The sequence below is a fragment of the Arctopsyche grandis genome, chromosome 3 (assembly GCF_051622035.1).
Source record: "Arctopsyche grandis isolate Sample6627 chromosome 3, ASM5162203v2, whole genome shotgun sequence".
Classification (NCBI taxonomy): domain Eukaryota; kingdom Metazoa; phylum Arthropoda; class Insecta; order Trichoptera; family Hydropsychidae; genus Arctopsyche; species Arctopsyche grandis.
The window spans coordinates 20,053,096-20,076,062 of record NC_135357.1 but is presented as its reverse complement, the minus strand read 5'-3'; the positions used below and the strand labels follow the sequence as shown (position 1 = coordinate 20,076,062).

The following is a 22,967-nucleotide window of genomic DNA, read 5'->3' as shown; positions in this document are numbered from 1 at the left end:
GGAGTTCTGTTTAATTTACAAAACCTACTATTTTTAAATATGTGGACTCGGAAAATTCGGGTGGGCCATAATGAGTTAACATTACTTGATACGACTACGGAGCTATGGGATAATTATGGTATCATTTATATTTTGGTTGTAAAACAGTGGGAAAAATTGACTGAACTTTTTATATAACAAATGTGACTCATTAACTTATTACATCTTAACATCATTTAAAATTTTCAATATGTATGTTACTTTTGCTGAAGTTTTTTTCTTGATCTATTCAATATATGTTACTCAATATTTTTATATCTGGTATTTATACTTAATATTGCATCTTATATATTATATTTTCTTGTTTTTTTTCTAAATTATAACAAATTCGATTATGTATTTTGATATACTTGTATATAATATATATTTTTTTTAATTTCAGATTAGAGCACTTCACTTCAAATTTTGTTGATTTTTAATTCTTGATCAGCATTTGGAATATAATTTGAATTTATAGAAATAATTTTCAATAGAATTGACACAGTTTTGTATCTAGAACATTTCGCTCATAATATTACTTTATGGATACATAAACAGTTTTGGCCAAAGTAGAACGATATGATATTTGCACCATTTTTGATATACAGTTGAAACGAAGGATTAACCACCATTTATTAACAGTTGTGCCATTTTGAACAAAATATACATATAAGCCATTTCAAAGCCAATAAAATATTATTATAATTATATTTAAATAAAATATATTTTAAATTACTTGCTATTCAAAGTAATTTATGTGCAATTTTATAATTTATTCAACAAGTTGTATTGGTGCTATATCTACAATTTTAAGATTATTATATAGAGCATAATAAGCACAAGATATTATTATAGCACAAAGAACAAATTATTTTCAATCATTTTGTGCAAAATTTATGCCAAAGGAAACACAAGGAATCGAACAGAATATAGTCAAGGAATATAATAAAGTGCACACATCAACAAATTAATTTGATTATTACATATTAAGTATTATAATCGTTAGCGAAGTACTAAGGATTATCTCCTTGGAAATATACAGATAATTTTGAAGGTATTTATTATTCTTAAGTGTAGTTTTTATATTTTATTTAGATAATTTTTAATATTATCAAAATTATCCTAAAATCTAATATTATCAAAATTAAAATATCTTATCGAAATTATACAGTATTAATGAAGATATAGATTAAATAACACCATTCATTTGTTCAATTCATTTTACTTTTTTGTAATTATCGTTTTCAGTTTGAAGCTCAATGCAAACGTTGAAATTGGTTGAAGACATTAATTATGCCTCGCTTAAGATGCTCAGCTATAATACGCCTCTCTGTATCAATAGGATTAGTTTGTCTCATTTGGTTGCAATTGCAACTCATAAGTCAACGCCCATTTGCAAATGACGGTGGTAAGACATTTTAACAAATATTTTGAACTGTTTTTCATTTGCTTTATACGCTTTGATTATTTATTTAGATGATTTTATTTATGTGGACACAGATTTTTGCAATCAATTTTTGACCCACTTAGAGCCCGGTCACATTGGGTGACTTGCTGACAACTCTGCGGATGATTTTGTTGCGCGTGCAGCTCAAATGTATGCATTGGTTACATCGATACAGTCACACGTGTTCATATTTTTTTCACTATATAGTCACCCATGGTCGCCGGCAACTAAATCGCCGAGTGTGGCACCATTCAATACAACGATATACATTTTGAGGGATCACGACGGTTGCTTATGTAATAAAATCATGGTGACCAGACCAAACGCGGGAAATCAATCTCAACAGACGGGTGACTACGATCTGGGCAACCGATGCCTGGTGTGGCATGCTTAATACAATTGCATACATTTCAACAGTCACCCACAGAGCTGCCCACGGGTCACCTTGTGTTGCTGGGCTCTTTAAATGAGCTAGTTTTCTTGAAATTTGACCAAATTATATGTATTATACATATATACATACATATTTACAATGACATTTACAATATTCTATTAAAATTTTAATTGATTCATATCATTCGCTTTTTGTTGTTTTTTTCATGAAGATGAAACTCTCAACTCCAATGATACATCAGCTGCCGTATTAGCTATGGTTCCGTCTGTGTTACATAAATTTCTAACCGTTAAACCAAAAAATGTCACTACTCAAGGTAAGTGTATATAAAATTTCAACAACTCCATTATAGAAAAACATAGGTTAATATCCATCTGCAACGTCTTTTATTGACTAATTACCTTTTTTATTTATTATAATAAAATATTTCAAGTCTTTTACATTTGTCCGAAAAAATAAAACAAATTTTTGCAACCGGATAGAAGGGTCCATTGTACAATTAAGACAATTACTTTGGGATTATGCATTTTCAAAGTTCTACTGCATTTTATTACATTCAACGATAAAAATAGTAAATGTAAACGAGGAAAAAAATACAAAATTTATACTATTTCAGATATATCGGAAGTAATGAGCCAATTTATAAGATAATATTTATATGCAAACATAACCTTATATTCAATTATCAATTAATTCCATTCATATAATAATGAGTTGGAATGAGTTTTTGAATGTCCATTTCGACAATCAGAAACCTGAAAAGTACATTTAAGTCATTTTAAGTATGAGATTTTACCACTAAAATACCTCATACGGGCCCGCGAGCCACAGGTTGAATATTACGGCCTTGTGAGACGTTATTTTAATGTATATAAATAAATAATTTTTATTTTTGATCAGAATTCATATTTTGCTATAAATTTCTATAATATTAAAGTATTCAATTAATATCAAATGACTTTTTTTTGTTATATTATATTCATTATTTATTTATTTATAGGAATCAACTCTTCTGTGGCTTCCGATGCTGGAGTATCATCTCTTTTAAATATATCAGAAATTGTAAAAAATATTGCTAGGTATAATATGCAACAAACTGTTATTAACGAAGATATATTTGGACCATTACAAAATAATTCTGTCGTTATTGTTATTCAGGTACCTAATTTTTCTAATTTATCAGTTTTTTTTTTAGATTGTTCCGATCTTTTTGTAAATTTTTAAATTCTATGTGGGTTTGCAGGTTCACAGAAGAATTACTTACTTGAGACATTTAATTGTGTCATTAGCTCAAGCAAGAGACATTCACAACACATTATTAGTATTTTCACATGATTATTACGATGAAGATATCAATGATTTGGTGCAAAGTATCGATTTTTGTAAAGTTGGTATCATTTTATTTTTAAAAAATCATGTTTTAACCCTTTGAAAAAAAAAAATGCACGTGTTGCACAGAAAATTTTTTTTTTTGTTAGTTAGTGGGACATAATATAAACCTTTGTGCTTCAAATAGTTTTAATTTTTCGAAGTGGTATAAATTACATCCCACCATGCAGCAAAAGATAAAAAAAGATGGGTCATTTTTGATAACGCTATGCTTCAAAGGGTTAACCATAAATATATTATATGTACTTGTATTGTACAAATCATAATACTTAGAATGTAAAAGTTTTGATATTATTAATAAGAACATAGTTATAGCTCTTTTGAAAATGATTTATTATTTTTAATTCATAGGTGATGCAAATTTTTTATCCACATTCTTTACAAACGCATCCTAATCAGTTTCCTGGTGAAGATTCAAACGACTGCCCAAGAAACGTTAAAAAGGAAGAGTTAGTATAATTTTAAAAATATCAAAGCGCATTATTATATTTTAACAAAATTGATATAATGTGTCTATGGTTACATATGATTGTTGACTTGTAATTTTCCTTTAAATTAATACATAGTATTGTAAGATTTAATTATTTAATTTGTATTGTGTAGAGCTATTAAGCGGAAGTGTATTAATGCTCTTCATCCAGATTTGTATGGACACTATCGTGAAGCTAAATTTACACAAACAAAACATCATTGGTGGTGGAAAGCTAATAGAGTATTTGATGGTCTACAAGTTACAAAAGATCATACAGGTAATAGTTTTAAAGTGTATTTTTTTAAATCTTTTTGGGTATTTTATCAATATATTTGAAAACATATTTTATTATTATCTTAGGACTAGTTTTGTTTTTGGAAGAAGATCATTATGTTGCTGAAGATTTTCTTCATGTTTTGAGATTAATGGAAGAGGCTGTTAATCGACATTGTCCTAATTGTAATATTCTTTGTCTTGGAACATATCTCAAAACGTACAATTATTATGCTGTGGGTGACAAGGTGAGCTAATTGTCTAACTGAATTAAATAAAAACTACCCACTGACATGTTTTTGAAATATGTATTTGTGTTGTAAACTGTGATTTATTTATAAAATGCTTTTATGTCTTAACCACATTTAAATTCACGTAAATTTTTATACACTTGTACTTATGTTAAAATCTTCTATTATATAATATTATCTACATACATATGTACATGTGCGTTATATATGTATGTATGTATAATCATTTATTGTGAAACTGGAAATTGATGTGTGTGTGTGTGTGTGTGTGTGTGTGTGTTGCTTTTACTTATCTACATAAGTGTATGCAGAGTTGTAGTGACGTTTTTAATGTCTCATTAAATTCATCTTTTCATGTAGTGATTTAGGCAATTTCCTATGTTGTCTATTATATCATTGCAGGTTTGCATACATTCAGTTTTAAACTATTGAAAATTGTATTGCAGTTCGTTGTACGATATATTTTGTGAATAAATAGCTTTTGTCGAAAAGCTAATATAAATAATGTTTTTATAATCTCAAAGCTCCAAAGTTTTGTATTATCTTTTTTCTTATTGCAATGTATTTGCTTTTTGCTGCCGCTGCTCATTTCTTTTGTGGATGGATATTAGAAGAATCAGAAGACGGGAAGGTCACGTGGTGTTTCTTATTCTCAAACGTGGGGCTATCATCTCTTACCACACCTCTATGGATACTATCAAAAGGTGTAATAGAAAGTGTTTCAAATTTTGGATCTCTTGTAGTTAATGTCAATGAGAAATATTCAATTCACCGAGTTTTGGAATAACTTTGTGAATTGAAGAAATCTTGTTCGACTGTTTTACCCTTATGCTTTATTTTATAAAACAACTACATAGCATGTTATACATATTTATATGAAATATTATACTCGTTTTATTGAGGTGGTAGGATTTTTTTCAAATTTGTATGTTATTTATTCAAAACGACTTACAGGTATTTTTTATGCTATGGGCTATGTTAATAATACGGCATTTAACAATTAATGTTTTTAGAAATATATTGGATAATGATTTCTTACAAAAAGTGCTCTCTCCATTTTTATTGATTTGTTTTTGTTACAATACAAACATGTGATGATTCCATAAATAAAAATTATTGCATGAATTAGATTTTAAATGTTATTTGAACATTCAAAAACAAACGTATGCCTTTTTGTTGTTTTTTTGATTATCACCTTTAATATTATATATTTAAAATTTGTTATGGTATGTGGTAAATAATTGTAGTTCTGCATGTTTTGTGTCTCAAATGAATTGCTATTTATTTTTAAATTGTGTTATTGAATACATATACACAATAGCTTTATAACAATACTATGTATCATCAATTTAACTATTTTTTTCTTTCTGGTGTTTTCTAGTACAAATTTAAATACATTATATTAAAATGCATATGTGAAAAGTATTATTTTGATGATAAATAGTTTTATTATTTAATCCACAATGCTTTTTAAGAATATGTATATTAGCTTTGTTGAGAAATATTTGACTTTGTATAATTTAGAAAATACATACATACGTGTGTATATTTTTTTGATTTTTAAATGCTTTTTATTATTACTAAATTATGTTCACAATACATATTGTATCTATTTTAATAGCTACTGATCTACTGATAATTTTCTATTTTACAATTTTATATTAATTTTGTTAGTAATCATAGTATTATATTATTGTAATGTTAATATTTACAGCGTAATAGAAAAGAGAGCTCAAAAACCTATTTACAAATACGTGTGTATATGTATTCTATGCATTTTATTGCATTTGAATAATTTAACAATATGCCATTATTCAACTAAAGGAAGGCTAATTTTTTTTATTTAATTTGTAGGTGGAAGTGTGTCCATGGCAATCAAGTAGACATAATATGGGTATGGCTTTCCGCAAGGACACTTGGCGAGGATTAAGTGCGTGTGCTGAGGGATTTTGCTCATATGATGATTATAATTGGGACTGGTCACTTCAACGTGTTTCACAAGAATGTCTTCCTCTAACATCTCGCTTAAAAGCACTTGTTGCAAGAGGACCTAGAGTTTTTCATATTGGTGAATGGTAATTATTATCCCTTTATTCCTGTTTATTTTACACAATCAATTGATATTTGTTTTATTTAAAGTTTTTTTTTTGTTTTTAGTGGAGTACATCATAAAAAAGCAAATTGTGATAGTAATTCAGTAATTACGAAGGTGCAGAAAGTAGTAAAAGGTGCAAAGCAGTATTTCTTCCCAGCTGGTCTCACTTTACAAGTTGCTGTAGCTCCGAAAAAAAATAAGTTGCGAAAAGGAAATGGTGGCTGGGGAGATACAAGGTGTGTATCATAATTTCTGCAGCGTCCTCAACATTATTGAGCTAATACTTCAATTTAAAAATTAATTTACTTGTGACACAAACATTTATTTAAAGAATGAGGCGGGGGGGGGAGGGTTAACTAATTATTCTTAGTATTATTCTTTTGGAAATATTAAATACCACTAAATTACATAGGTAATGATTTTTGTATTGTACATGCCACTTTTTACTTTATCTACATATATAGTAACAATAGATAAAGTTTTGTGATCATGTGAAAATTCGAACTCGATATTTTGACTGATTCGAACTCAGAATCGATTACTGATTACGTTTTCATGATCTAGAAAAAATGTGTGTGTGTCTGTGTATTTTGGGGATTTTTTGAACACCGTTAGTCTTATCGAACTGAAACTTAGTATCGGTAACTGAAATTTTTATCGACACAACGTAAATTTTTTAAACATAAATTTTTAATTTTTCGGCATACGAGTTCAAATAGTTTTGCCTAAGATGAAGAAGGGTTGAAGTAGATGGGTGTGTTGGATTAGGACAACCACCCAAGCCATTTCAAAGCATTAGTTACCTTAACAAAGTATTTTTACTTTGGCAAGCAGCAAGTATTGTGATCAACTTACAGTGATCGCTCGCTTTGTAATAGTGTGGTTTAAAGTTAAATTTATATTTTATGTTCTATACTCTTCGTTTGCTATGATATAATTTTTTTCAATTTCTTACAGGGATCATCAACTCTGCCTTAATATTACTAAAGAAGCTCAAACAGCCCGAGAGCAAAGAACTCAGTTTCTCATAGAAAGTGGTGCATTTTAAAATTCACAAAAAAAATTTTTACAAGTGTGTGCGTGTGTGTGTGTTTCTATTTACTGTTTTTTAAAAGAATAATAGGAATGTTTTTAGTGTCCATTTATATAAAATTTCAAATAATTAGTTGTTTTTTTTTTAAATGTTTATTGGCAAATTCTCAAATTTTGGTGTCATCTGAATATCAATATGGTAAAAATTATGGAAAGTATATCAAAGTTGAAATCAGTTATTATTTGATGATTTTTTATTTATTTATTTTATTTTACAATCGAAAAGGTTTCCAAATGTAGAAAAAATAATTTAGATTTTTTCTATTTACCTATCGATAGTATCATGTGAATTAATTAATGAATTTTGGTTGCTTGTAGAGTATTATTTGTTATAAAAGTTGTGGGACGCTTATTAAGAATGTTCTTTGTTTACCAAATTTTAGTCAAATTTAGTGTTAGTGAAAAGTATTATTTATATTTACTAATAATTAATAATATAATATTTGTGTCATTAATTTTTGAAACGTAATTCACAAATTTTTATTGTTTAATTTTTAAGTTTTTAAGATGTAAATATGTATGTATTATATTGAAAGAACAGATTTATTTATAAAAAGTATTAAATACATTCTGGCGAGCATTTCTGCAAATACAGTCGAACTTGTTTGATACAAATACAGCTGTAGCACGATCTCAATTGTTACAAGGATATAGAATGTTATCAATATTTGGGAAATAGATTTAGTTAATGTTTTTTTTCTAACAATTTTTGAAGAAAAATTTATAAAATATAAAATTTTACTTGAAAACTAAAAATGATAACATTTATTATAAAACACTATTGCAAATCCTAACTCTTAAGCAATGGATGACCGGTACTTTGGTAATCAGTGCAGAGACATTTATTTGTTATATGCATGGATTTATAAAATTCCTTTACATTTTTGTAAATTAAAATCGGGTTGAAAAAATCTTTTTATTAAAGATTTGTTCTTTTTCGATTCTGAAAAAAATTCCAAATTATTTGTAATGTACATACATACATATATCGTGCAAAAGAATGTCAAAATGTGTAAAAGGTTTGTGTTTATTTAAAAATGTTAATTATTAAGTGCATTGTTATTTATGCAATTTTGTGTATGTTCAGATTTAAAAATAATTGAATTTTGTTGATTTAACTTATTACCGATATAAGAAAATGTTAGGCTTTTAATAACCGAGTTCGACTGTAATCAAAACCTTACTCTAACTATGTTTTTAAAAGTCGTTGCATCTGCATATTTATTGGATAAACATGCTTGTATATATGACTAAAATTCAAGTGTAGATATTTTTATTAATTATTGTGAAGGCAAATGGCAGTTATAAAAATTTGAGGTATTTTCAAAATGGAAGCCCCAAATATGTAGGTATATTAAATTAATATCAATGTATAATACGACAGTTCCTTTTTGTGGAGTAATAATTTCCTTTCAAAACTTAGTAGATTTATTTTCTCCAATATTTTAAAATTAAAATAAAATCTGAATGAATTTATATGCATGTACATATGTAAATAATTGTATGCGCACACATCATTAAACATCATAAACTTCGATATGGTTTTTGATTTTCTTTGAGTGAGCGATTGAATTTGCACATTGTCATTACATTTTAAATGTCTCTTATGTGGTGATTTCAGTATGAATTATTATTACATATATTGTAGTATCGGTTAAAGCATGTGCTTTTCCTATTCGTTGCATAATGTCTGTGTTACAACTTATTAAAAAAAAAGATTAATTAATATTACAGAAAAATCTGATGCTTTGACTAGAAAAGCTCCAGTCAAAGCATTTTATTATACCAATATATACAAACATATGTACACATGTGTTTTTACTGTTTTTATATCTATCAATATAATAACCGCATATGAGATATTTAATGCGCTCTAACTACACACGTATGATTTTGTTTATAAATTTTTTCTGTTCATGTTGTGTTTTTAAATACTGATAATTTGTTTAGACTTTTGACCAAATGATATTACTCCATATTGTACAATATTATTAAAAATAAATGATATGTATAATTTCATCTGTGCGGCAGTGAAAAATGAATGTAGTAAAGTTGTATGATGATTGGATAAAAATGATGTTTCCATTAAATGTTTATAATAAGTAAAATTTATTTATCTACAGCATTTTTTTATACAATACATTTTTCTATTTTCATATTTTTTGAACGTAACCATTTTAGAAACGATTAAACCTTTTCAAAATTTTTATTTATTTGTAATAATATTATACATAGTTTTTAGATATATTTCAATTACTACATTGTCTTAGATTTATTATACTGGTACTTATATCCCAATGCCTTTTAAGATGTATTCAGTTTTAATTCAAATATAAATTGGTACATTTGCAAATTAAATCACGGATTTCATTTCTTGTGGTTACATTACAATATATTTTTAATGGAGTGAAACAAACTCATTTTTTTATTATAAATCGTCAAACGATGTTTTTGTACTGTAAGAGCAATTCATATTTAAATATTTTCCTCTGATTAAGAATCATCGGGTTACATGTGTTCAAATCTATTATGCATTCACATGTATCATAATTTCGCCATCTATATTATTTACACAATTCTCGAGTAATATTTTTTATTGAGAATCTTCATTTTGAAATTCTTTATGTATAAATTATTTATCTAATCTTTATACATGAAATGTTTCTAGTAGAGATAGTTTTATCATCTGATTTTTATTTGAGATTTGAAAATGTTGGATGGACACGTTGAAATAGATAGATATAAAAAAAATATATAATTTTAGCTCATAAAAAAATACCATGAAAACGTAATCAGTGATCGATTCTGATTTCAAATCAATAAAATTTTTGCATGATTACAAAACTGTATCTATTGTTACTACGTATGTACACAGATAAATTAAAAAAATGTATTCGTCAATGTTTAGTTTTCACATTCGTCAGAAATGTGTCATAAAACTTTTTCTTCAAGTGAATTATTTTCTTTGTTTTTTTTTGCTCTTGTAGGCATTTACATACATACACAGTTCATAATAAGTAGTGGGGCAAAAGGAAATGAAATATATACAAAAAATGTATTTGTGTATAAAATTTATAATGCTGATTATTCGTGTTGAAAAAACAAATACATAGTACTAACATACATATGTACATATGTAGTTTCAGAAATATTCTGAAATCTAAAAAGCCAAATCATAAATTTATAGAATGTCGGAGAGAAATAAAATTTTTAAAATTCACAATTTGAACAAAATAAAAATAAGTATTATTTAAATTAATTAAAATTTAAAAGAACATATCGATTACTATCTATTACTGGTTAAATGCTACTGCCAAAACGCGAATTCCTTATCATTTTCAAAATCTATCTCTACTAGTGTTACGTATTATATTTATGCTTTGTAGACTTGTACTTGTCGCGTACTTGTACACTGAAAATTAGACTGATTTATTGTTTTGATGTATAATAAAAATTAATATTTGTGTATTCTGAATCATGGCATGCTAATGACGTAAACTAATGGAGAGTGTGTACATATGTACCTGCTTTGTTGCCTCAAAAATATTTTTACATTTTAAATATTATCATTTTTAACAAATAATGTAAGATTATATACTACTTTTATGTATGTTCTGTTCAAAATGTATTTTTTGCTCCAAAACAAAATTATTGTATGAATGTTGATGTTACTCAAACTCCATACCATCCTCACCTAATGCGAGTTGTCTCTCTCATAGTATTACTTTTTACTTACCTCTTCTACAGTTCACATGGTTTTCGTGTCAGTGGTCATTTTTTATATCTCTTATCTCTTATCCGATCGTTTTTTAACACTTCCGATTGAGGGGTAATATTTATGTATAAGTATGTATTCATACATAGTAAATATTGTTCATAATAAATAACTGAAATGTAAAATTTGTTAGAAATTATCCGGTCAATACAAATTTAATGATAAATTGGATAAAAAATTATATGTGGGTTTAAAATGCGCATTTTGTTATGGAAATCATAAAGAAAATACATATAATATTTGGGGCAAAAATCATTTTTTCAAATAACTTGATTTTAGTACATATGTATTTGTTGGATATTAGATTGCATAGTGTTTTTAAAAGTTTTTTATTTATTTTTTGTTTAGTACATGTACATTTATGTACATGTATGTACATTTTCGTTGGTGGACTATATGGTACATTGTACATGTTAATAATAAATTTTTTTCATACTTAAATGGAATATAATTACTATTTAAATTTAAATTTTATACAGACATTCCAGGATTAATATTATATTTTTAGTATGTTTTTTATGTAAATAAATACATAATGGATGGTTTTCAAAACGCATGTGCAATGTTTTCTCTTGACAATGTTGTTTTATATTTTTTTTTTTATTTATATGTTCTAGTCACAAATGTTATAATAAATCAACAACAAAATAAATGCGAAAAAAATAAATGATTTAACAGTAAATTTTGTCTGTATGTATTGTTTTTTTTATAAATTTGGTTAAACCAAACAACGAAATATTATTTGTATGTACATACTAACCTTTTGAATAAATCGCTAAAAAAAATGAAGGTTTGTTGAAACTGGTTTGTATAATCCAAATTGATTAAACAATTATTTTAATTTATTTCTGGTAGAATTCATAAATGGTGTTGTCACATATATGTAGACGTAGAGTATATTTGGGGAAACATTTCTATTAATTACTGGTTGGTTTGGTGAGCAATCCTCAAATTCTTGCAATATTCAGCTTCAATATTCCTAGCCAACTTAGTTACATCAGATGTCGCAGTGTGTTCTCTTCCCCCGGGGCGCACACTAATTTGATGGTTTCGTCGCCTGTTGCTTGGGGCATCAAGTTCATCAATCAGATTTCTGTTAACTTGGATTTATTCAATCTAATATATGCTACTCTGGTTGAGGGATTGTTAAGTTTGAGATCGTAAACGTGTTCTCATATTTAATTGTCAATATTTCATTTTATTTTACATTATTTTCATGCTTTATTTTGTTTTACATTTTATTACAATTTGATATTTAATTTTAATTTCTGTATCTTTTAATTGTTTTCTTTTACCGAGAGTTGACGTGAACAAATGCGCTTGTGTTGTGTCGGTGAATACAGAGAAATGGAATATTAATAAAAATGGCTTTAGGTGTTCTTTTGTTGTCAAGTGACATTCTGTCTACGGACAGATCTAAATAATTTTAGCATCAGTGGTATTTGACGCTTGGTGCTCGACGTATGTCCGATAAAAACTTCTCTGTTTGTTTAGTTTGTTTAGCCAGCAGCATAGCTCGGACGTTAAGCTTCTGCTTATCGTCAAGAAGGTGCCGGGTTCTATCCCTGAATGAAAATGAATTTTTCAGAGTATGCTGTTGGTCAGACCTGGATTTGTGACTCCAGGTTGATCGTTTCCTATCAGAGTTTGCCAATTTTCTCTGATTTCATTGTTGAAACGGTTCCCGGAAAAAAAAATGGCTAAAAATCCTTCCTACCTACTATGTCACCACTATTTGAAATTTGATGGATGTACAATAAAAATTTATGTACAATTCATAGATGTCTCGTTAATTTGCGAGTTTTTTCAGTGTCTCGCAATTCAACGACTTATAATAAAAAAATGCTGCATTTGTATTTGTAATTGGCCAGGAAGGCGCATTGGGATTTTCCTGTAAGGCCTTCCTGGTATATATGTAAAAATAAAAAAAATAAAAAAATAAAAATAAAAAATAAAAATATTACACAAAAACGGTAAAAATTGCACAGTACATTAAAAAACACAATAAACAACATAGGATACATTTTTATAAGTAAATTGATCCGATTATATGCCGTGAGATGTAGCGTATTTATAGAGACGTACCGCGTAAAATTGACAACAATTATTTATTCAAATTCAAATAATCAATTTAAGTTTTGCCTTTTCGCACTAATCTAAATTTTTTTAGGGTGTAGGCGGGGTACGATGTGTTGACCGTATCCCGGCCTAACGAAACACTGTTGTGTGGTTCAAAGATGGGGTCACCAATGTAGGCGGGGTAGCGATGTGTTGACAGCGCTGTTGGATGATCAGAAGGTTGCGTAGATCACGTCGGGGTAGTACCAATGTAGGCGGGGTACGATGTGTTGACCGTATCCCAGCCTAACGAAACACTGTTGTGCTAGTTTTATAAAGTTTTATTGTTTGCCTATGGTTGTACAAAGGTATGGTATTTGTGGGCAAAAGTATGTCGTTCAGCGGTCTCTGGATATGGTAGAGTGTCGCTGGCTCGGCATTCAGCTATGTACGGAAGGTCTCTGGATACGGCAGTGTGTTGCTGGCTCGTCCGGCTGGTTGATCTTCCAAGTCCGCGTAGTGTAGTGGTGGCTGGTCAGGAGCTGTATGTTGACTGGTCTGCTGCTGTGTGTCGACGCTTGCTGCTGTGGGTCGACTCGTCTGGTGCTGTGTGTCGACGCTTGCTGTTGTGGGTCGACTGGTCTTGTTTGGGTTGTACCTCCTTTTATAGTGTTTTTGGAATGCTTGGTGGAAGTGGTTATTGACGCGTACGAAAGGAATTTTGTTTTCGTCGAGGCGTCGAATTTTCTGGAATGCTTGATGGAAGTGGTTATTGACGCGTACGAGAGGAATTTTGTTTTCGTCGAGGCGTCGAATTTTCTGGAATGCTTGGCGCCTTTCCGCTCGATGTATTTTAATGGTGGCGGCGTGTTTCGACCGTTTTGGTTCCACTCGACTGGTAGGGGCGTTCCGCCTGAGTTTAATATAATGACTGCAGGTGCATGTCGTCTGGGTTTCGGGAATGTAGTTTGTTGTTGCGGAATATTCTCGAAGGTTTCGATGACGATGACGACGACGAGATTCCTACATGGCTCTCCGGTGAGTGTTAACGATGTGTGTGATTTTGTGGGAATCTTGATGTGTTGGAGTCTATTGACTCGATGGCGTCGTTGTTTGTCCGGTTGTGCTGGAGAAAGTTGTCTCGACAGCGGGTCTTGTGTTGCATGCCGGTCCAAGTCTTGTTCTCTACCAGGTTGCTTATTTTGGGCGAGCTGCGTTGGCAGTGAAGGTTTGTAATGGCTTGGATGGTGCTGTTGTGCAGGCTGCTGTGTTCTGCGTGGAGTCATTCGCGTGACTGTTTTGCTGGTTGTGCTGGAGTTAGTTGTCTCGACAGCGGATCTTGCGTGAAGAACGTTGGTTGACGAAGTGCGTTGAGTGCTGGTCTTCGTTGGTTGTGCTGGAGTTAGTTGTCTCGACAGCGGATCTTGCGTGAAGAACGTTGGTTGACGAAGTGCGTTGAGTGCTGGTCTTCGTTGGTTGTGCTGGAGTTAGTTGTCTCGACAGCGGATCTTGCGTGAAGAACGTTGGTTGACGAAGTGCGTTGAGTGCTGGTCTTCGTTGGTTGTGCTGGAGTTAGTTGTCTCGGCAGCGGGTCTTGCGTGAAGAACGTTGGTTGACGAAGTGCGTTGAGTGCTGGTCTTCGTTGGTTGTGCTGGAGTTAGTTGTCTCGACAGCGGATCTTGCGTGAAGAACGTTGGTTGACGAAGTGCGTTGAGTGCTGGTCTTCGTTGGTTGTGCTGGAGTTAGTTGTCTCGACAGCGGATCTTGCGTGAAGAACGTTGGTTGACGAAGTGCGTTGAGTGCTGGTCTTCGTTGGTTGTGCTGGAGTTAGTTGTCTCGACAGCGGAATTTGTGTGGAGACTGTTGGTTAGCGAAGTGCGTTGAGTGCTGGTCTTCGTTGGTTGTGCTGGAGTCGGTTGTCTCGACAGCGGGTCTCGTTTTGCGTACCAGTCCGAGTTGTTCTTTTCTACCATGTTGCTTATTCTGTCTAGGCTACGTTGATAGTGAAGGTTGGTGGTCTGGACGATGTTGTTGTGCAGGCGTTGTGCTGATTGTGCTGGAGTTAGTTGTCTCGACAGCGGCTGTGTTGTGTTGGAGCTAGTTGGCTCAGTGGCGATTTGTTTCGCCGGTTGTGCTGGAGTGGGTTGACTCAACAGCGGGTTGTGTTGGTAGCTGGTCCATATGTACTTTCACACCATGTTACTGTTGCGGTCGTTACAATGGTAGTGAAGGTTTGTGACGGTCTGGACGGTGCTGTTGTGCAGGCTGCGGCGTCCTGCATGGGCTCATCGAGGTGATGAATCATCGAAGGTGTGATGAGCGGTGCTGGCGGATCAACAGTAGTGGATCCATTTGGTTGTTGTCTCCGGGTTGCGTTTTGTTGTGGCGAAAGCTGCGGAGTTGTTTGACATGGTCACTAGTTGTGGGGACATGTAGCGGACTGCGTTTGAAGTCTGCGTTGAGGGTTGCGTTGTAGACTGCGTTGAAGGCTGCGGTTGCATGAAGTCTGCGGTTGCATGAAGTCTGCGGTTGCTATGTAGGCTGCTATGTAGGCTGCGATGTGGGCTGCTATGTAGGCTGCGCTGTGGGCTGCTATGTAGGCTGCGATGTGGGCTGCTATGTAGGCTGCGCTGTGGGCTGCTATGTAGGCTGCGCTGTGGGCTGCTATGTTGACTGCGCTGTTGACTGCTGTCGTGGCGGCTGTTGGTTGTTGTGGAGGCTGCACTGTGGGCTGCCGTGTTGACTGCGCTGTTGACTGCTATGAAGGCTGCGTAGTTCAAATCACGTCGGGGTAGTACCAATGTAGGCGGGGTACGATGTGTTGACCGTATCCCAGCCTAACGAAACACTGTTGTGCTAGTTTTATAAAGTTTTATTGTTTGCCTATGGTTGTACAAAGGTATGGTATTTGTGGGCAAAAGTATGTCGTTCAGCGGTCTCTGGATATGGTAGAGTGTCGCTGGCTCGGCATTCAGCTATGTACGGAAGGTCTCTGGATACGGCAGTGTGTTGCTGGCTCGTCCGGCTGGTTGATCTTCCAAGTCCGCGTAGTGTAGTGGTGGCTGGTCAGGAGCTGTATGTTGACTGGTCTGCTGCTGTGTGTCGACGCTTGCTGCTGTGGGTCGACTCGTCTGGTGCTGTGTGTCGACGCTTGCTGTTGTGGGTCGACTGGTCTTGTTTGGGCTGTACCTCCTTTTATAGTGTTTTTGGAATGCTTGGTGGAAGTGGTTATTGACGCGTACGAAAGGAATTTTGTTTTCGTCGAGGCGTCGAATTTTCTGGAATGCTTGATGGAAGTGGTTATTGACGCGTACGAGAGGAATTTTGTTTTCGTCGAGGCGTCGAATTTTCTGGAATGCTTGGCGCCTTTCCGCTCGATGTATTTTAATGGTGGCGGCGTGTTTCGACCGTTTTGGTTCCACTCGACTGGTAGGGGCGTTCCGCCTGAGTTTAATATAATGACTGCAGGTGCATGTCGTCTGGGTTTCGGGAATGTAGTTTGTTGTTGCGGAATATTCTCGAAGGTTTCGATGACGATGACGACGACGAGATTCCTACAAGGGTCTTTGGCGCCCTAATTTTAAATTTTAAAACAGGTGCATGCAGTGGCACCCGAACATACTCGGCACCCTCGGACACCGCCCGACCCAGCCCCCCCCTAAAACCGGCACTGGTCAGCAAAGAAGTAGAATGCATAGAATGGTCATTGTTAACAAAAGTATCGTCTAAAGGTCTGTTCATACATAGTCGGCACGAACCGACTTCAGCAGGTATCCGGCCGTACGAAAAGTATTCTTCGGTACATTTTGTATGGGTATGTTCATTTCAACCGTCACGTTTACGCCATGGCAGGCTTACAGCAGTACCCAACATTTCCTGTTCATACCTTACAGCAACATCCGTTAACGTATCGTATCCGTCTTTTTGGCCATCGTAGAGATATACACGCGAATTACGTGCAATGAGTCTGCCGCTTTGCTGTTTTGGACCAATTATCGATAGTGAAAGTTCTTTTGACATGATTTTGGCGCAAATATTGAAAAAATATTTTAAAAATTTTTAAATTTTTAACGGAAATATTTTGTCCATCATCCACAAGTTCCTTATACAGTGTCCAAAACTCTCCTTCGGTTTTTCTGTTTTTTAACATGGGATGCACATCAAAACGCCTCTGTGCTTTTTTATTGCCTTCTTGAGCTTCTTCTTCCAACAACAACGCGATTATACATAATTTTTCGTTCGATAAACGCCGAAACATTTTTACATACCTCCTTTACGTTTCACATGGCTTTCGTGTTAGTGGTCATTTTTATCTCTTATCCGATCGTTTTTGCTGACTTGTATTCTGACGCGTAGCTATGAACGCACGTGTATGCATTCATATTGTAAAGGCGCTCTTCCACCGAATACGTTGACGCAGACGTATCGTTTTAGCCCATACGAATGCACATACGTCGCGTTGACGTATGTTCTGTCGCGGTCGTCAGTTGCGATACGTCTGCGTCAACGTATTCGGTGGAATGGCGGCTTAAGTACTCGACAATACGACGTAAGCAATATTGCGCCGTATCGTCATGGCCTCTAATGTATAAGTAAGCCGATTTTGCCTTACACTCGGCCAAATTGCTGTAAACGTGACGTGACCGCGACGTGTAGATAGATATGAATAGAAATGTAATAAAATGACATATTTGAAACGGAGTCGTGCAGTGCTGTTAAGTATGAACAGACCTTAACCCGTCCTATAAGGTCTAAAAGAGAATTAAAAGGTTGTCAGCGTCAGTGCCGGCCTTACACCCTATGGCGCTCTCGGGAATTTTTTTCTAAGCGCCCCTAGAAAATTATGACAAATTATTTTGTGACATTGTAGACAGGATATAAGTTTCAATTTCAAATAATCAATTTAAGTTTCGCCTTTGGCACTCTAATCTAAAATTTTTTAGGGTCTTTGGCGCCCTAATTTTAAATTTTAAAGCGCCTTTGGTGCATACAGTGGCACCCCAACATACTCGGCGCCCTCGGACGCCGCCCGACTCAGCCCCTCTAAAACCGGGATTGGTCAGCATCAGTAGCGGCTCGCGAGACGGTGATCGAATGAAAATAAAAATAGCTTGAATATGTACTGGTTCGGTGATTACTGGTCACAAATTACTCGTCACAAAGCCACTAAAACCTCTATAACGGAACATCTGGCAGCCGAAAAGTCCATCATACTGTAGGCGGGGTAGGTAGTGTTGACCGTATCCCAGCCTAACGAAACACTGTTGTGCTTGTTTTAAGTTGTTTTATTGTTTGCCTAAATATTGTACAAGTGTATTAGAGTATTTGGGGAAGTTTTCTTGAAGCGGCTATTGGCTGTTGACTTGGTGTCGTGATGGCCGCTGGATCTGCAATGTGTCGTTGCTCTGGATCCGGCTATGTTCAGATGTCTCTGGATATGGCAGTGTGTTGCTGGCTCGGCATTCGGCTATGTTCAGAAAGTCTCTGGATATGGCAGTGTGTTGCTGGCTCGGCATTCGGCTATGTTCAGCAGGTCTCTGGATATTGTAGAGTGTTGCTGGCTCGGCGTTCGGCTATGTTCAGAAGGTCTCTGGATACGGCAGTGTGTTGCTGGCTCGTTCGGCTGGTCCGCTGCTGTGTGTCGGCGCTTGTTGCTGTGGGTCAACTGGTCTGCTGCTGTGTGTCGACGCTTGCTGCTGTGGGTCGACTGGTCTGCTGCTGTGTGTCGACGCTTGCTGCTGTGGGTCGACTGAAGTTTTTTGGAGTGGACCTCCTTTTATATTGTTTTTGGGCATCACGTGACTCGTTGCAGCTGGTGTTTATGCGTGTGCGAGGAATGTGTTTTTGTCGATTAGGGTAGAACTTGCTAGAACGATTGGCACCGTTCCGCTCGATGTAGTTTAATGGCTGCAGGTGTTCTTCGACCGGTGTAGTTCCGCTCGACTGGTAGGGGTGTTCCGCTCGATTTAGTTTAATGGCTGCAGGTGTTCTTCGACCGGTTTTGTTCCACTCGACTTGTAGGGGTGGAACTTACTAGAACGTTTGGCGATTGATTCCAAGAAGTGCACGTGTTGTTTACGTGTGCGAGTTATGCGAGGAATGTGGTTTGTTGTTGTGGAATATGCTCGAATGTTTCGATGACGAGATTCCTACAATACTAACGATAACTATCATAGTAACGAGAACTTGAGTGCTAAATATTGTGTATTCGCGATTTTCATGGCAAAAATTGTCTTTGTGACCACCCCAATGTGACGAATAGTCCAATTACCATATGTACTATACTGGGAGGTTCGCAGCCCCGCAGCCCATGTGGACGACAAAAAAAGCATGCATTTGTACAGAGTTTGTTCTACGGTTGTCAGTAATGATGTGACAGTTGTGTGTGTGTGTGAGTGTGTTGGCAGCAGTCGCTGTTGTCAGTTTGGCATTTGAGTGGGAAGTGTCGAGAAGGGAAGTAGGTGAATAGAATGGGGAGCGTGGCGGGACTGCGGACGCAATGGGAGGCCAAAGTGGCGGCAGGAGGAGTGGCGGGAGGAGTGCACCCGGCAGACGCGGCTCGCATGCAGGACGACAGCTTCGTGCAGCGATTCCTGGAGCAGCACGACGGCGACGCAGCCCTCGCTCTCCAGATGATGGTCGACACCTGCGCTTGGCGCACTTCTTTCGGTGCCAACGTCATCTCGGAGTCCAACATCAACATGGATTACATTCGGGAGGCACTTTTCTACCCCCGCGGCCGCGACGTGGACGGCTGCACAATTTTCATATTCAAAGGTAAAAAGCACGTCAAAGGACAGCGAAGCTTCGACGAGCTCATGCGATGTCTCGTGTATTGGTTCGAGCGTCTAGATCGAATCGATAATAATCGTCAAATATCAGTCTTCTTCGACATGGCCGACACCGGTATCTCCAACCTGGATATGGAATTCACTCGCTATATTATAACACTTTTCAAACTGTATTATCCAGATTTTCTCAATTACATCTTTATATATGAAATGCCTTGGGTTCTCAATGCCGCTTTCAAAGTCATCAAAACCCTATTGCCTGCTAAAGCCGTAGCTAAAATGAAATTCATCACAAAGACTGGCATCAGTTTGTTCATTCCGTTGGATCAGGCTCAAAAGTCATGGGGAGGCAACGACGACTACACGTTCTCTTTTGTGTCCACTAATTTCCCCTCTGCCAACGATACGTCTACAAAGAAAGTTACGTTTGCTGATCCTGGTTCTCCCGGTCGGGAGAATGCACCCGAGTATGGTGACAGTGATGGGGGTCATTCGATGATGAAGCTTTCGCCACGCGATACGATCGTCTTCAAAAACGACGGTGCGGAAGCCGGCAGCAGCTTTACTCTGACCAACAGTCACAACGGTTACATTGCCTATAAAATTAAAACTACCGCACCAGAAAAAACTAAAGTATGGCCCAGTGTGGGAGTCCTCGCATCGGGTAAATCGGAAGTTATCAAGCTATCTTTGACGGCTACTGGTCAAGCTCCGAGCGCGGCGGCTGCAAGAATTAAATTCCTGATTGTGTGCACCCCTATAAACAACGCATCGATGACGCCCCAAGAGCTGGCCGAGCTTTGGAGAGACATGTCTAAGTTATCGATAGAGCAACATAGACTACGTTGTACAGTACAGACGGCTGAATTCCCTAAAAATGGGGGTGTGGAGCCGAGTGTGCAAGTCACGGATAACGAAAAGCAAATAACAGTATTAAATCAAGCAGTCGCTTCGATTAAATCGAGTCAAGATGTTTTAGACTCTCAATTGAAGAGCTTGAAAACCGTTCAACTTGTCAACGTTACTCTTTCGGCTCTATTACTCGGTTTGATCATTTACTTCTTTCGGAGCTTTGGGCAATCTTCAGAAGCCTTCGGGGAATTCTGTAATAGACCCTAGCAGGAGGGGTTTTGCGATACGGAAAATGAGTATCTTCAGTGTGTCATATTTGGTCTTGTCACCTTTGTTTTCGTTTCTAACCTAACTATAGTATATAAATATATACTGATTGAAAAGAACAAAAATATTTTACTAAAAAAATAATTATTTTTATTTTCAGCTAGTCCATTTCAAAGATTATAAATTACTAGTCAATTTAAAATTTGTTACCTTAGTAATATTACTTATGCATCTGGTTAGCTTTATACATTTATAATTGTTGCCAGAAATATTTTTTTACCACGAGTAAATAAAACCAATTGGTGATGGTTTCTATGTACGTATATATGTAGGTAGTAAGCTATGTTGTATATTAAAAATATATATAAATATAATTATTTCTTTTTATGTATCTCTCAATAATGTTAATTGATGGCCAGTCTAGGATGGCAGGTCATATATACATACATGTAATATATTTGGTAGACTGAAATAAATCTAAAACTGGTTTTTTAAGTTTTATTTAAGTGATTATAATTTAATTTTCAGTACAAATAATATATTTAGATTTTTTAAATTGAATTTCTAAGCTATTACTGTTGTTTTTTTGTGCCTAGTTTCAAGTTAGTACCAGATTTTCTTATTAACATACAAAAAAAAAATCGAAAATATATGAATACTATGTAGCCTTAATCCTATAATTTAATTTCGTTACAACTTTCATTGCCGTACAAAAATTTTAGACATTGAATTAAAATCTGAAATGATTTTGAAAGTATCAAAATAAAAATATTTATAGGAAAAAGAAGCATATACTATGTTTTTTTTTTTATCAAAAGACTACTTTATAAAGTCTGATATGCATTGTCACATTTTTATGTTATATTGTGCTAAACAGTTGCTTTTGATGTTTGTAGTCCAACTGAAACTTATAGTTTAATTTATTGCGAATTGCATTTGATGTAAACTGTGCTATAGGAATGCACTGAAATTTTTTTTATTTACACATTAGTAACTGACTAGTATTGAAAATGAAATTTCAGTGTTCATTCAAACATCAATTGTTTTATGGTTTAACTGAATTACATATACTAGAGTTTTGATATATAATATGTACATACATGTATTACATGAGAATGTTTTTATATTGAGAATTTTGGGTATTGGTTGTCAATTCAATTTTATTTTATAGAAACACATTTATTAAACAAAATAAAACGTTTTTACTTTATTTTTCTTCCATTTAAATTATTTTTTTTTTATTTTCGAGCATTAACAGCATAAGTCCACATAGTTTCCAAAAATGAACAATTTTTTAACTACATGTTGGATAGATAACGCAGATATTGCTATTATGAAATGGGTGATCAATCAAATTTAGTCATTGCTTTAATTGTATATCTTTTAATCAACGTGAATATTTGAAATATTTTTATGGTAATCGCACTTCAGCTTGATATTTACAATTTGATATGTTAGGCCCTTCTCTTTCTTCATATAGTTAGTCTCTCCGCTGTAAGGGAAGATAGTTATAGAATTTGTGGACACTCGTTGACTAAACTAGGCAAAGATTCGAGTAAAGCCATAATAGCCCAAATTTTTTATTTATTTTCTGATTTGGATGTGCGTTTATAATTAAGTATTAGTTCAAATGTTGTGTTACATTCCATGGAACAATTTATTGAAACCAAAAATATATATTATAAAGAAGGTTTTTTATATTGTTTTTTATTTTTATTTTCTGCCTTGATTGTGTTTCATTTATATTGCGAAGTTCAGAATGATTCATATATTTCGAGTAAACAGTGGAAAAA

The 22,967-nt window shown here is 34.2% G+C and overlaps 2 protein-coding genes across 2 annotated transcripts; both read left to right on the top strand.

Moving 5' to 3' along the window:
- Positions 1–746: 746 nt before the first annotated feature.
- Mgat2 (alpha-1,6-mannosyl-glycoprotein 2-beta-N-acetylglucosaminyltransferase) lies at positions 747–7,663 on the top strand. Its single transcript, XM_077446875.1, has 11 exons — positions 747–1,072; positions 1,267–1,426; positions 2,071–2,175; positions 2,860–3,017; positions 3,103–3,246; positions 3,600–3,697; positions 3,852–3,997; positions 4,081–4,241; positions 6,099–6,319; positions 6,402–6,575; positions 7,297–7,663. Exons 2-11 carry the CDS (start codon positions 1,312–1,314, stop codon positions 7,385–7,387), a joined length of 1,413 nt encoding a protein of 470 aa, XP_077303001.1. The 5' UTR covers positions 747–1,072; positions 1,267–1,311; the 3' UTR covers positions 7,388–7,663.
- Positions 7,664–19,678: 12,015 nt separating this feature from the next.
- LOC143909927 (motile sperm domain-containing protein 2-like) lies at positions 19,679–21,799 on the top strand. Its single transcript, XM_077428208.1, has one exon. It carries the CDS (start codon positions 19,735–19,737, stop codon positions 21,172–21,174), a length of 1,440 nt encoding a protein of 479 aa, XP_077284334.1. The 5' UTR covers positions 19,679–19,734; the 3' UTR covers positions 21,175–21,799.
- The last annotated feature ends 1,168 nt before the right edge of the window (positions 21,800–22,967 follow it).